This window comes from Furipterus horrens, unplaced genomic scaffold (assembly GCF_987537825.1).
Source record: "Furipterus horrens unplaced genomic scaffold, mFurHor1.1.pri manual_scaffold_10, whole genome shotgun sequence".
In the NCBI taxonomy this organism is placed as follows: domain Eukaryota; kingdom Metazoa; phylum Chordata; class Mammalia; order Chiroptera; family Furipteridae; genus Furipterus; species Furipterus horrens.
The window spans coordinates 71,347,853-71,364,385 of NW_028327180.1; the positions used below are offsets into that span (position 1 = coordinate 71,347,853).

Below are 16,533 nucleotides of genomic sequence, written 5' to 3' on the forward strand. Positions count from 1 at the left end.
AACATCATATTCTCTCCTGAAAAGTTGAAAGCTTTTCCTCTTAAGATCAGGAACAAGACAAGGATGCCCACCCTTGCCATTTTTACTCAACACAGTACTGGAAGTCCTCATCACAGCAATTATGACAAGAAAAAGGGCATCTGAGTCAAAAAGAAGGAAGTAAAACTCACTATTTGCAGATGACATGACATTATGTATAGAAAACCCTAAAGACTGCACCAAAAAACTGTTAGAACTGATAAATTCGGTGAAGTTGCAGGATACAAAAATCAATACATAAAAACCTGTTACATTTCTATACAGTAATAACTAGTAGAAAGTGAAAATCAAAAACAATTCTACTTAAAATTGCATCAAAAGGAGTAAGGTTCCTAGGAATTAATTTAGCCAGTGAAGTTAAAGACCTATACACTGAAAACTATAAGACATTGATGAAACAAACTGAAAACGATAAAGTAGAAGGATATTTTGTGCTTGTGCATTGGAAGAATTAATATTGTCAAAATGTTAATTTATGACAAACAGCCAATATACAGTGGTGAAAGCACAGTCTCTTCAATAAATGGTGTTGGGAAAACTGAATAGCCACATACAAAAAAACAGAAGGAAGAAACTGGACTACTGTCCTACACTGCATACGAATATTAACTTAAAATGGTTCAAAGACTTGAATATAAGACCTGAAATGATAAAGCATTGGTGCTAAGCTCCTTCACATCAATCTTGGTGATGACTTTTTAGATCTGACACAAAAAGCAAAAATAAACAAGTGGACTATATCAAACTAAAAAGCTTCTGAACAACAAAGGAAACCGTCAGCAAGATAAAAGGCAATGTACCAAATGCAAATCATATATCTGATAAGGGTTTAGTTAATATCCAAAAATATTGGGTTGGCCAAAGAGTTAATTTAATTTTTTCCATATGATGGCTCTAATAGTGCTTAGCTGTCATTAACTTCATTTGCAACAATTTTGTTAGATTGTATTGTGACATCTGTCATATCAGTGAGCATTTTTTTAAAAACTATCAAAATTGGTGAATTTTTTGTGTAGCCATTTTAACATTCAAGACACAAGAAAACACAACATTTTTGGCATATTATTTCAATTCAAGAAAGGTAAATATGCAACTGAGACAAAAAAGAAAGATTCGTGCAATGTATGGAGAAGGTGCTGTGACTGATTGAATGTGTCAAAAGTGGTTTGTGAAGTTTCTTGCCGGATGATGCTCCACGTTCAGGCAGACCAGTTGAAATTGATAGCGATCAAATCGAGACATTGAGAACAATCAATGTTATACCACACAGGAGACAGCCAACATACTCAAAATATCTAGATCAATGAAGTTTTTGGTGAAAATGAAAAATGTCTTATTTTATGGAAAAAAAAAACCAGACTTATTGGCCAACCCTGTATATAAAGACCTCATACAACTCAATAGCCAAAAAAACAAACAACCCAATTTAAAAATGAGCAGAAGATCTGAATAGACATTTTTTCAAAGAAGACATACAGAATGGCCAACCACATGGAAAGGTACTCATCAATCACCAGGGAAATGCAAATTAAAACCATGTGAGATAACACCTCACACCTGTTAGAATGGCTGTCATCAAAAGGACAGTAACAAGTGTTGACGAGGATGTGGAAAACAGGGAACTCTTGCACTGTTGGTGGGAATATAAATTGGTGCAACCACTATGGAAAGCAGTGTGAAGATTCCTTGACAAATTAAAAATAGAACTACCATATAACCCAGCAATTCCACTTCTGCCTCACTCTGTGTTAAAACATTTAGCTTTGCTTACATTTGGACCATTAAATCCTCTTACCTAGCCATTAACACAGAACCAGAGTTCCTAGGAATACACTTTGAGAAATGTAGCACTCAACACAAGTCATAATCTCTGTAAGATTAAGTGAAACTATGATTAACTTTCTGCTCATGATCTTTACCAGTATCTGTTTTTGAAGAGTAATATTAAAAACTGATTTTACACCAATTTTATGATCCACAATTCATGAGGTATGTACTATATTTCTGAGTACAGAAGGGAAGGCAGATTATTTTCTTTCCAGGAGGCATATATATAGGCCACATAAAAAAATCAGGTTTCTTTTTAGACTGGAATCATGTCAACTCAGTATGTTAATGCATTGATTAATAAAATATATTGCATGCTGATTTTAAGGTTCTGATTGACTGGTGATACCAGATATTCCAAGATGTAATTGGTGGAATAAACACTGTTGTTGAAGCTTTCTATATGTCTGTATTAGAACTAAACTGAAGGGCAGAATGACAGTCACTGTATTAGGTATCAATATTTGCTCTTCAAGGCAGTTTTGTGAACTAAAGAGGTAGGAGCATTTTACAGATCCGAAGCAAAGTGACTTCCCTAAGGTTAAGTCCTCCAATTTCCTGTTATCCCTTATTTTGTTGGCTGTAGTTTTATGATCCTTGGAAATGGTTGTTTTAATAGTGCATTGAAATCATATAGACAATGTTAAGTCATGAAGTGTGCTATTAATAAATGCCCTACTTAAGTATTTGGAAAGTTATCACAGGAAAACTATTTAATTGACTACATCTTAATCTTTTACTTTTAGTTCCTAAGGAAGGTTTGAAGAGCCAAGAGCTGTTTGATGAAATTAGAATGACCTACATCAAAGAGCTGGGCAAAGCCATTGTCCAGAGGGAAGGAAGCTCCAGTCAGAACTGGCAGCGATTCTATCAACTGACAAAACTCTTGGACTCCATGCACGATGTAAGTGTCAAACACAAGTCCAGACATCAGATGGATTTTATGGGAAATAAAGCATGTTCTAATTACTTTATATAATTATACACCAATGTCTTTTTTTCCATTTTTGATATTGATGATTGTTTGAGTTCAAGCTATGACATCAGTTTAGCACACATGCTTCTTAAGGCCAGTTATGAAAACTAATTTCATCTAGCCATGTGCCTATAACATCATGTTGCTAGTGGAGAATTTAATAGCACTGTTTTTTAAAATGTAGAATTCTCTGGTTTTGCATGATTAGTCTATTAAATAGAGTATGTCTCATGTATTATAGAACTACAGTTCATCATGAAATACTTCATTTCATATAATTCTATATACAGTGTAAGGGAGTCAAGATGTCTTTGTTACTTAAGTGCTCATTTTATTTAAACTTTTTTTTTTTTTTTTACTTGGGAAATTCCAGCACAGATTGGTATATTCTATCTAGGTCAGGTATTTAAAAAAAAAAAAAAACCAAAAGGCATGACATGTCCCTACTGATAAGTTTTTGAGACTAATCATTACTCTCTCTTCTCTTGTAGGTAGTTGAAAATCTTCTTCACTATTGCTTCCAAACATTTTTGGATAAGAGCATGAGTATTGAATTCCCAGAGATGTTAGCTGAAATCATCTCCAATCAGTTACCAAAATATTCAAGTGGAAATGTCAAAAAACTTCTGTTTCATCAAAAGTGACTGCCTTAATAAGAAAGGTTGCCTTAAAGAAAGTTGACTTTATAGCTTTTATTGTACAAACTATCAGTTTGTCCTATAGCAATTTTGTTTTATTTTTCCTTTTTTGTTTATGTCTGGTTTTTGTTTCTGTTTTGTTTTAAATACGCACTACATGTGGTTTATAGAGGGCCAAGACTCGGCCACAGAAGCAGTTAAGCCATCACTTCCAGTGATAAGGATGTAGAGGGTGATAGGGGGTGGATCCCAGAAATTAGAAGCAGCGACCTGGGGGCTGTGCCCAGCGTCAGAGAAGGATGGTGCCAGCTACCAGGCCCAAACCTGTACAGTGAGCGTTCTGCTCCTGTTCTTCACAGTTGGCTGGACAACATTTTCTAGACTTTTTGTTGGTGTATTTTGCCCTGTATAGTTAGGATAACATTTTTTGATTTATGCATGGAAACCTGAAAAAAGTTTACAAGTGTATATCAGAAAAGGGAAGTTGTGCCTTTTATAGCTATTACTGTCTGGTTTTAACAATTTCCTTTATATTCAGTGAACTACGTTTGCTCATTTTTTCTTACATAATTCTTGTATTCAAGTTATTGTACAACTGTTTTAAGATGGGCAGCTAGTTCATAGCTTTCCTAAATAAACTCTAAACATTAATCTCCTGTGTGAAAATGGGTTGGTGCTTCTAACCTGGTGGCACTTAGCTATCAGAAGACCACAAAAATTGACTCAAATCTCCAGTATTCTTGTAAAAAAAAAAACTCATATTTTGTATATATCTGCTTCAGTGGAGAATTATATAGATTGTGCAAATTAAACATCCCAACTGGTATAGAGCACCTACCTAGGCCAGCGACCTGCTGGCTAAACTGTGGATGACGGTTACAAAAGACTAATTAAACAAGCAAACAGACAAAAAACTACCAAGAGGGCCTGTTCGTACCTAACGCCCTATCCCTGCAGCGGTTTGATAGCAAGAAAGTTAGTGTACTGTCTTTCAGGACCTTTTGTTGTAGTTTGTATAACTTCTGAAAAGTTATGATTCCAGATAACCAGCTGAAACAAAGCTGAGGAATTTTAATCAGACCAAGCAATTCCTCTCACTAAACTTCACCCCCAAAATAAATCTCTTAACATGGCAGGAGTGGCTAGACACCCATTTTCACATTCCCATCTGTCACCAACTGGCCCATCTTTCCTCAGCTACTGATATCTGTGACTTAGACTGTGTGTCAGACTCAGTGTTCGTGAAACTACACATCCCTCACAGCCCTGTATGTGCCAGAGTCTAACAAAAGTCTTGTGAATTTTTCCTCCTCACTGTTGAGAATTACCATTTTAAACAAAATAGAAGCTGTAGTAGCCCTTTCTGTGTGCACCTTACCAACTTTCTGTAAACCCAAAACTCATCTTTACTAAGCCACAAGAAGTTTGATTTCTATTTAAGGTGGCCAAATTATTTGTGTAATAGAAAACTGAAAATCTAATATTAAAAATGAAACTTCTAATATATTTTTATATTTAGTTATAGTTTCAGATATATATCATATTGGTATTCACTAATCTGGGAAGGGAAGGGCTACTGCAGCTTTACATGCAATTTATTAAAATGATTGTAAAATAGCTTGTATAGTGTAAAATAAGAATGATTTTTAGATGAGATTGTTTTATCACGACATGCTATATATTTTTTGTAGGGGTCGAAGAAATGTTGATGGATAACCTATATGATTTCTAATGCGTGCAAGCATTCGTACAGGCAGCAGTGGTCTCGGAAACCAGGCAGGTTTGCCGTAGGGAAAGAGGGGCAGGGAGACTGCCCTGAGTCAGGGAAGGCTGCTGAGGCCCAGCCCATGCAGGTCACAGAGGAAGTAACCCTCCGCCTCCCAGAAACGACCACCTTCTTGTTCCAGCAGTGAGTCTGGCAGCACAGTGCACTTCGCTGACTCTCCCCTGGCACTCAAGTGTGTGAGCAGGAGGCAGAAAGGCAGTGCTCCATGCTGCCGGCACAGTCTCGTCACAGGGTTTCTTTCCCATTCAGCCTCTCCAACAGGTTAACAAAAATGGAGGCTTTAGAAGTTGGGCAATAATGCGCATAGAGGTACCAGCAATATGTAAATAGTGCAGAATCTCATAGGTTGCCAATAATACACTAATTCCTTTCTATCCTATAATAATTCATTTCCAAAAATAAAAAAAATGAGGACATGTTTATGTTTTCTTTGAATGCTATTTGAATGTTATTTGTTATTTTTCAGTATTTTGGAGAAATTATTTAATAAAAATGTAATAATTTGCTTTTTGACTGCTATCTAAAAGGGAATGTTCCTTTTGTAATGGTTTAAATTGATCTCAAAGTATTTTAAGATGGTTTGTAACCCAGCTGGATGTGAAATTTTTGGTGCCTAAGAAATATCGCTTGAATATTATCAATGACAGTGTTAATTTTCAAAAAGAACTTCTGAAAGGTAAATTATTGTTCATTTTCAGAATGTTATATGGTTGAAACCAGAAAGCACATTGCACATTAATCATATTTTAGTCCCAACATCCTCAGATCTTAAAAAAAAGAGGTCAGTGAAAATAGGTATGTGCACTTTGTTGTTAAAAAGAAATCAACTGACATTCATAAAACTATAGGAGGCTGTACATTAAATGGAAAAAGAAGTTGTGCCCTTTTTGAATATGTGGGGAAGAAGTTGTCTTAATTATGTTGTTCATCTAAGTATAATCATGGATTTAAGTGAGTAAAGATGGTGCTATCTGAAAGTAGCTTCATTTTCTATGTATGTGGTATCTTGCCATCCCAGACTTTTTAAGTTTGTAGTGTGATCAGTGAGAGCTGGTGATAGGCCTAGGTGACTCAAAACAAATCCTGAGAAGTCTCATTTCTGGGGGAAGTGACCCTCTTGGTGTTTTTAGGCCTTGCTGTGGAATACAAGTGCTTTTGGGGGGTGTATGGATACCAAGTTGTCTAAAACTATGGGAGGGGACTCTAAAAGAGCATCTGCCTTCTGGAAAAAAAAAAAAAAATCGCACCCCAAAAGGAAAACTAACATGGTTAGGGTCTGGGAAGAATTTGGTAATTAGCACAGGATTCATTCTGGATATGCACATCAAGGAATGCCAACATCACTTCAGAATTGGGCGGTGGGAGGGGTGAGCAATTCCAATTTCACTTATCTATCCAGCATACTAGCATTCAGTCTTAACTACATCTCCATGGAATGAACAACATCATTGTACTCTGATCTGTCAACATTCAAGAACCATGGCAGCCCTCAGTGAGATTTCGGTCTTGGCTGGTCATTTAAAGACTGTAGCTATAGATGAACGTGTTTTCACGTGCCTGGTGGGACAGTTGGAAGGGAAAGCAAGAATGTAAGGAGGACACTTGAGCCACTTTGAGTGGAAGTTCCATCATTTTCCAGACTCTTGTCAGTCAACCTGGAAGGATTAAGTGACCAGGCAGTTGGGAAAGGATTAGCTTCTCTCTAGGAAATGCTTGAAAGAAGGATTTTATTTTCTGATGAAAGGCTGTATGAAAATACCCTCCTCAAATAACTTGCTTAACTACATATAGATTCAAGTGTGTCAATATTCTATTTTGTATATTAAACAAATGCTATATAATGGGGACAAATCTATATTATACTGTGTATGGCATTATTAAGAAGCTTTTTCATTATTTTTTATCACAGTAATTTTAAAATGTGTAAAAATTAAAACCAGTGACTCCTGTTTAAAAATAAAAGTTGTAGTTTTTTATTCATGCTGAATAATCATCTCTAGTTTTAAAAAAAAGTCTTTTTACCTACTCAGTGAAATGTCAGACTGTAAAATCTTGTGTGGAAATGTTTAACTTTTATTTTCACTTAAATTTGCTGTTCTGGTATTACCAAACCACACATTTGTACTGAATTGGAAGTAAATGTTAGTTAGCCATTTACAGCAATGCCAAATATGGAAAACATCATAATAAAAAACCCTGCTTTTTCATTATTTGACTCTTAACATGCTTTTGTAGAACTCAAGCAGTTCCAGTTTTCCTCCTTTTTCTACTGAAAGTAGTTACCACTTCAGATACCTTAGATGCTCAAGTGGACCTTTACATGTCAGTGTGGCCATGTTTGCTTGCTAACATGGCATAAATTCAAGAAGAGCTTAACCCCAGTGCCAGGGACCCACTAAGGGTCCCACCCATGCCTCAGTGGTCAAGGGGACTGAGGAGAAGAAGAACTTATTTCTGAGGCCCCTCCAAACGTAACAACCTATCATGAACAATGGCATTTCATAGAAACAAATATTATCTAGTCAAAATTCTTATATTCCTTATTTTAAAATGAACTCTCACCCAGAATAGGGCATATATATTTAATAAATATCATAGCAATGTTGCACAAGTATTCTATATAATCCGTTTTTTCCCAAAACATTTGTTCAGGTCATATCCATTAATTGGATGATCTAACAAACTTTCCTATAAATATTCTCTTCTCCATCATGAAGAAAAAAAGCATTATGGTTTAAAACCCAAATTTGCCTTATTCATCATATGTATACCAAGTATATTTAAAACAGATCTACGTATATGATAAATATCAAAAATAATATGAATAAGAAAAACGTTGTCACTCTCCTGTCTCTTAAGAGTGGTTGGCTGTGTGTGTATAACAGACCTCTCTCCCTGTCTCCCAAGGTGCAGCGCAGAAATACCAGTTATACACGTTATTACTTTACCATTCACCTCAAATATTAACCTTACATTTGTAGAACGCCACATATATCATACCAGTTAACCTTCACCCACCCAGTGAATGAAAGCAAATACTGAAGAAATTATCTCAATTTAGAGAGAGAGAGAAACAGGTTCAAAGGTTAAGTACCTGTTTCCTAGCTGCTAACTCCTATTTAATTGAAGTCTGATGGAAAATATGTAATGAGGCCATTTATCACATGTCAGAGAACATGTCTCTGGTCTATAAGCCTCCCAGGGAACCTTTTTTTTTTTTCCTGTTTCTAAATTTTATTCTTTTACATTTCCTGAACACTATGCCAGACATCATGTTTCAACATATTATCTCATTGAAGCTTAGCAACCTATACAATTCTGCTATAAAGCACAACTGTAGTACTATTAACCTCATTGCATTGCCATGAAGAAACTGGCTAAAGCTTTGAGTAACCTGACTAGTTTGGAAGTGGTTAAGTAGGACTTTTTGGCATCTGGCTGTAAAGTCCACGTTCTTAAGCACTACTGAGGAATTATTAATGTGAAGCTCCAAACTAGATTAAGTTAACTCATATTTTGCATTATGTGTCAGCCTTTTGGCATTATCTCATTTAATCTAATCCCTTTGCTAACATATTAATTTTGACTTAGTCATTTAACAAAGGTATTTCCTTCTCTTAAAAACCTGGGTCCTAGCCCCTGGGGATATTGAGAGAGAAACAGAGATGGGCCAGAAATGACAATACCCTTTGGTTTGTCAAATACACAATAAGGAACCTGTCTCACCAATACCTCTAGGAGAATCAACAAAGTTATTTCTTCAAGTGATGCAGATCATATAGGCTACATTCAAACTCAGGAAGAAAGAACAATATTAAAAAGTGATGCAAGTTAAAAATTTTCTTAGTTTGGCAGGTAAAGTAAGAACCAGACTTTGGGTGTAGAAAAGAGGTAAAAAATACAGAGGCATTTACACTAGGTTAATATTTTTAGACCTTCAACTCATCTTTTCTACTTGGTAGTAAGTGATTCTTAACAGCATTAATAACTTCACAGCATTTTCTTTGGTGAAAATATGCAGTCCCTCGTTATATCAGATTCTGCTTTGTAAAATGCAACAATACTTTGTCAGGGAAACATTTTTACTTTATTTTGGTACAGTCATGTAATCTCAGAACAAAAGAGTTCACATAGACCACATCAAACACCCAAAAAACTTGCCTCCCTCTATTTTTCCCACTTTAAAAAGAGATAATTTATAACCTATTCAATCTTCTCTACCTCACCAGAAATAGTCAATAGAGTAATAATGTGTACGCAATGTAAATAGTCATTTATATACTATCACTGTTAATGTGGCATTATATATGAACTACTGTCTACATGGGCTACGTTGGAAAGGCATTCAAAACCATTAGGATTGTTGCTACGACTCCAAGGAAGTGAGATGAGAATCAAACACTTCCCAAGAAAGGGGGGGGGGAAGTGTACATAAAAACTAAACAAAGGTGCACAGAACATGAGGCTATGTCATAAATATTTCCTGATCAGGTTCACTACCCACTATGTGGCAGCAGCTAGATAAGCCAATTTCAAGAACACTAAGGCAATACTAAAGATTCAAGGTGAGGATCCTGCCCTCAAGGAATCAAAGGTGGTCAACAATGCCACTCCAATATATTTATTTAAAAGGAATGAAAATGTGCACGCACAGCTTGCACACAAATGTTCGCAGTAGCCAAGAAGTGGAAACAACCCAATGTCCATGAACTGATAAATACATAAACAAAATGTGGTATAACATACAACAGAACACTACCCAACATATAAAAAGTGAGGTAGTTATGCATACTATAATATGGATGAACCTCAAAAACATAATATTAAGCCAAAGAAGTTAGACACAAAAGACTACAACTTATTTGACTTCACTTATTTGAGATGTCCAGAAAAGGCAAATCAATACACAAAGCATGTATTTTGTCCATGGTTGCGGGTGATATCAGGGCTTCAGTGAAAACAGACACGAGGGAACACCATAGGGAGATGGAAATATTCTGAATCTGTGTTACAATGATGGTTCCACAATTCGGTAAATTTAATAAAAACCATTAAATTGTACACTTATAGTGAGTAGATTTACTAATATGTAAATTATATCAATAAATACATATATTCTAAAAATAAGTATGTATTTTAAAAACAGGCAGACCAGCAAATGTTTACTTGCCCTCACCTGTGCAAGGAGCCAGCACAAAGTATCAAATACAGAAGGGCAGGTGCGGCTGTTTTTCTGAGAAGATGTTTTCATTGTGCCAGGGGTTGAAGGATGAGCTGAAGTTTAGCGGCTCAGACAAGACTTACTCATTTAATATTAACAAATTCCCCCCAATATTTAATTGGATATATGTTGTACTTACCCTAAGATAACAACAGCCATATGCAAAGAGATCGCCAACATGACAAGTAAAAAAAAAAAAATACCTTGCAGCACATTTTAAATACACGAGAACTAAATACTAAGTGTTAATAACTGGTAAGACCTTAGTAGTTACAACTTTATGAGAGAAATCTGGGTCCAAGTCTTGCTTCTGTCACCAAGTTTGCGACCTTAGGAAAGTTCTACAGCCACTTTAAGCCTGTTTCCACATGTGAAAAAAATGGGACTAATACCAGCATCTTAAAGGAATGAGAGAATTAAAGGAAACACAATATATTTAAACCACCTAGCTCAGTTCCTACCATACAGCAAGTGCTGGAGACATGTTAGCTGTTTTTTAAATCCTCAGGGAAATTTCAGAGAAAATGGAAATTTTTTCAATGCTTTCCCCAAAACCATACAGAAGAAGTCAAGGTGAATGACGGAGAGAGATGTGAACACAAGGACTGTATACAAATTTCTAACCTTATGTAGCCTCATTGATAAAGGTCATGTATAGGGCTCAGGTAGGCTGTTATGTTATTGGCCTACATTTTATTTTCATTATCTAATGTATTCCCAACTATAGGACTTTGTCAGGGACCATGCAGACACACTAAACATTCTTTCAGAAAGCATCTTCCATTTCCATCTAGTATCTCAAGCATGAGAAGAGCAGTGCCCAGGCAATTAAAATAAAAAAACAAACAAGCAAAACAAAAACAGAATTATGGATACAGAGAACATTTTAATGGTTGTCAGATGGAGGAGGCTGTGTGGATGGGTGAAGAGGTGAGAGGATTAAGAAGTACAAAATAGGTAGTTACAGAATAGCCATGGGGATGTAAAGTACAGCATAGGGAATGGAGTAGCCAGAGAACTTATACGTATGACCCATGGACATGAACAGTGGGGGGGCGGGGGGGATTGCCTGAGGGAGTGGGGGAGGATAGAGGGGGACAAATGGGAAAAATTTGGGACAACTGTAATAGCATAAACAATAAAATAATAAAAGAAGAGGGGAAGTTATAAGTTTATTTGCTCTAGTCTTTTATACAGAATTTTTCCTGGTCAATAAAGACTAACAAAGAAAAGGAACCAACCTGTTTATCTTTTACCCCACATGGAGAATTTTCCCAGGCTATCACTGTAACTAATGCATATAACTATAAATTCAATTTCATTAGTTAGCATTGAGAGGATGATAATCTGAGCTAAAGGTCAAAATTACATATTCTTAGTATATACTAAAAACAATTGAAAACATGTCCACACAAAAACCTAAATGTCCATCAACTAATAGATAAATAAAATGTGGTATATCCACATAATGAAATATTATTTAGTAATAAATAGGAATGCTACAACATAGATAGAATGAGAAAATATTATGCTAAATGAAAGAAGCCAGTCACAAAATACTTTTATAAATCAATTTATACAGTGTGGGGCAAAAGTAGATGTACAGTAGCTTATATGAAAAATATAATAAATAATAAACAAGAGTAAACAAAAATACAATAATTAATAAATAATAAACAAGAGTAAACTGTTTCAGGTACTCAAAACTGTAAACCTGCTTTTGCCCCACCCTGTATTAAGTGTCCGGAAGAGGCAAATCTATAGAGAAAGATAGCAGATCTGTGGTTTCAAGGGACTAGAAGAGGAAATATTCAAGATTCTTCTTTTTGGGGTAATGGAAATGTTCTGAAATAAAACTGCACTGATGGTTGCACATCTTTTGAGTATGTGAAAAGCCTTTGAATTGTACATTTTAAATAGGTAAATGTTATGGTATCTGAGTTATAGATGAAAATAAGAAGAAACAGATCTCTTAAATAGCCCTATACCTATTAGTTAAACTGAATTTGTAGTTTAAAAACCTTTCCATAAAGAAAACTCCAGACCCAGATGGTTTCACCGGTGAATTCTACCAAACATTTAAGAAAGAAATAATACCAATTCAACAGAAATTCTTCCCCCAAAAAAACACTGAATAGCAGAAAATATTTCTCAGTCCATTCCTGAGGCCAGCAGCATTACACTGACACCAAAATTAGACAAATATCACAAGAAGACTATATAGATGAAGATCCCTCATGAACATACATGCAAAAATTCTAAACGAAACTTTGGTAAATAGAATCTAATGATATATTAAAAGGATGACATATCATGACCAAGGGGTTACCCCAGGAATTCAGGACTGGACTCACATTTCAAAATCAACCAATATAATTCACAATAGTGGAAAACTAAAAAAGCTACTAGACTTCAAAAGTTAAACACAATTACTATATTACCCTGCAATTCCACTCCTGGGTGTATAACCTAAAGAACAGAAATCAGGTACTCAAGCAAATAATAGCAGCACTATCCCCAAAAGCCGAAAGATGGAAAACAGCCCACATGTCCATCAATGTATATCAGTGGATAGGTTCATTGTAACATATATAAACAATGGAATATTATTCAGCCATAAAAATGAAGTATGGTACTAATTCATGCTATAATATATGGATGAAATTCCAACACATTATGGTAAGTGAAAGAAGCTAGACACAAAAGGTCACATATGATTCCATTTATATGAAATAACTAGAATAGATAAATCTATAAAGTAAATTTGTGATTGCTAGGGGAAAGGGATGATGGAGAGAAATTACTTCATGGGTAAAGGTTTTACCACATGTTTTGTAAATAAAATGTTTTGGAAACACAGATATCCATTCATTTTATATGTTGTCTAACTTGCTTCCATACTGCAAAGACAGAGTTGACTAGTTCTGAGAAACATATGGCCTGCAAAGCCTAAAATGTTTATTATCTGGCCTTTTACAGAAAAAGTTTTCTGATGCGTGGGATATCAGATCAATATTCAAGAATTAATTTTATTTCTATGCACCAGCAACAAGCATTAGAAACTGAAATTTAAAACATGTTACAATATCTTCAAAAATATAAAAAATTTAGAGATAAACCTAATAAAATATGAGAAATCTATACACTGAAAACTATAAAATATTGCTATGAGGTTAAAGATGACTTAAATACATGTGATAAAAAAATTTAATATCATTAAGATGTCAAGACTCCTCAAACTGACCCACAGATTCAATGTAATCACAATCAGAATCTTAGCAAATTTTTATAGAAATTTACAAGCACATTCTAAAATTCATACATAAATGAAAAGGAGCTGGAATAACCAAAATATCTAAGAAATAAATGCACAAAGAGGGCTAACTCTACATGATTTCAAAAATTATTATAAAACTATAGTAATTAAAAGGCATAGTATTGGCATAAAAGTGTTCACATTTATACGGACACTGTTTTTTTTTTTTTTTTACAAAGGTACACAGGCAACACAATGGAAAAAGAGCTTTTTATTTTTATTTATTTATTTTTTTTATTTTGGTTTTTCAATTACAGTTGTCCCCTTTTGTACTGGAACAACTGTCTATGAATGCTTTACAAAATAAACCTGGATCCATATCTTGCATCATATATGAAAATTAACTCAAAAGGGAATATAGATATAAATGTAAAATCTCAAACAATGTAATTTATAGACTAAAATATAAGAGAAAATATATGACCTTGTACTCAGAGATTTCTTAGATGTGCCCCAAAGCACAATCCATAAAAAAAAACAATTGATAAACTGAAGTTCATCAAATTTTAAAATATCTTCTCTTCAAAAGACACTTTTAAGAAAATGAGGACATCTGGTCAGGACGGCATCTTACGCAGACACAGCTCACCTCTTCACACAACCACATCAAAACTACAACTAAAATATAGAACAACCATCACTCCGAACTGTCAGAAATCGAGTTGAAGAGAAGTTGGACTATGGAATTAAAGAAACCACATCCAACCAGATTCGCAGGAGGAGTGCAGACATGGTACAGGCTCGTTGCACATCATGTAGTAGATAATAATTCGGGAGGGATATCTCAGGAGCAAGGAGTCCCAGCCCCACACCAGGCCCCCCAGCCCAGGGTTCCAGTGCCAGGAAGATAAGTCCCCACAACTTCTGGCTGCAAAAACCCGCAGGGATTGAAACAGTGGGAGAAATGGCTGGAGCCCCAAGCAGTTCCTCTTAAAGAACCACACATGGATTCATCTACTCCGACTCCCTCCCTCCAAGCTCTAGCACCCAGGTAGCAGCTTGAAAGGCATCAGTGGCATACTGAAAGAGGCTGAAGTGTCTGGCATCAAGGTGAGCAGAGGTAATTGTCCCTTTTCTAAACTCTACCCTCACAGAGCCACTAAGCCGGCAAGTTGGTGCCATATCTGAGACTCCATCATCCTGGCTAACAGTTTAACCCACCTTGGAGATCCCCAGAGACTCCACCCCACCCCAATGATGGGCCCACCAAAACTGCTTTTCCATATGAATGGCTGGCCTTCGCTCATGCTTTCTAAATCCTCTCAAATAAGCAACAGCTGACCTCAGTGAGACCCAGGCCCAGTACTAGCAGCAGCCAGCCTAGCTTCACAGTTTGGCTTCACCTGGGGATCTCCAAGCCCAGCAGAAGTTGCAGCCATCTCAGATTACTATACAGCTCAGGCAGGGTGGGGGCTGACCTTGGCCTGCACCACCAGGGAAACCCCAGAACCAGCGTACCCAGTAGACAGCTATAGGCCATGTCAGAGCACCACCACCCCGCCCCTGCACAGCTGATCCTCCATGAAGGGTGGAGGTTGGTGGTTAGTGGTCACAACCAATCCTTGTAGCTGAATGGCCTGGGTAAATCCCTCCCATTGACCTGCCAACAGCAACCGAAGATCAACTAGAAGAGGAGGGTGTACTCAGCCCACATGAAGGGTGCACAGCAAGTACCCAGCTTGGGTGACAGGGGATGCTGTTACTCTGGATCCTACAGGACACCTATTACATTAGGCCACACTGCCAAGACAGAGTCAAAGCAGCTCTACCTAAAACACAGAAACAAACACAGAGAGGCTTCCAAAATGAAGAGACAAAGAAACATGGCCCAAATGAAAGGACAGATCAAAACTCCAGAAAGAGCTAAATAAAATGGAGACGAGCAATCTGTCAGATGCAGAGTTCAAAACACTGTTATAAGGATGCTCAAGAAACTTAGTGAGGACCTCAACAGCATAAAAAAGATCCAGTCAGAAACAAAGGATACACTAAGTGAAATAAAGAACAATTTATGGGGAAACAACAGTCAAGTGGATGAAGCGGAGAATCAAATCAATGATTTAGAACATAAGGAAGCAAATGACAACCAATCAAAACAACAAGAAGAAAAAAGAATCCAAAATAATGAGGACAGTGTAAGTAGCCTCTGGGACAACTGGGAGCATTCCAACAATCACATCATGGGGGTGCCAGAAGGAGAAGAGAAAGAGCAAGACATTGGAAATCTATTTGAAAAAGTAATGAAAAAAAAAAAAACCTTCTCTGATTCACTGAAGGAAATAGACATGCAGGTCCAGGAAGCACAGAGAGTCCCAAACAAGATGGATGCAAAGAGGCCCACTCCAAGAAACAGCATAATTAAAATGCCAAAGGATAAAGATGAAGAGAGAATCTTAAAAGCAGCAAGATAAAAGAATTTAAGTACCTAAAGGGAAATTCCCATAAGACTGTCAGCTGATTTCTCAAAAGAAACTTTGTAGGCTAGAAAGGATTGGCAAGAGATATTCCAAGTCATGAAAAGCAGAGACCTGTAGCCAAGATTGCTCTACACAGCAAAGATATTATTTAGAATCAAAGGACAGATAACAAAGAGCTTCCCAGATAAGAAAAAAAACTAAAGGAGACATCATCACTGAACCATCATTATATGAAATGTTAAAGGGATTTATCTGGGGAAAAAGAGGAGGATCAAGACTGTGCAGAATAAAATAGCAAAAATATGTACCTATC

The 16,533-nt window shown here is 36.2% G+C and overlaps 2 protein-coding genes across 4 annotated transcripts in view; one reads left to right on the top strand and one right to left on the bottom strand.

Moving 5' to 3' along the window:
* Window positions 1-6,038, top strand: part of NR3C1 (nuclear receptor subfamily 3 group C member 1) — a 100,408-nt gene extending 94,370 nt beyond the window's left edge. For all 3 annotated transcript variants that reach the window (XM_090288080.1, XM_090288079.1, XM_090288081.1), the window contains exons 8-9: window positions 2,613-2,770; window positions 3,334-6,038. In XM_090288080.1, coding sequence (XP_090144206.1) covers window positions 2,613-2,770; window positions 3,334-3,486 — 311 coding nt within the window. In that variant the 3' untranslated portion in view covers window positions 3,487-6,038. The remainder of the gene's footprint in view (window positions 1-2,612; window positions 2,771-3,333) is intronic.
* ARHGAP26 (Rho GTPase activating protein 26) overlaps window positions 1-16,533 on the bottom strand; it is a 485,784-nt gene that overhangs the window by 5,548 nt on the left and 463,703 nt on the right. The window lies entirely within an intron of this gene.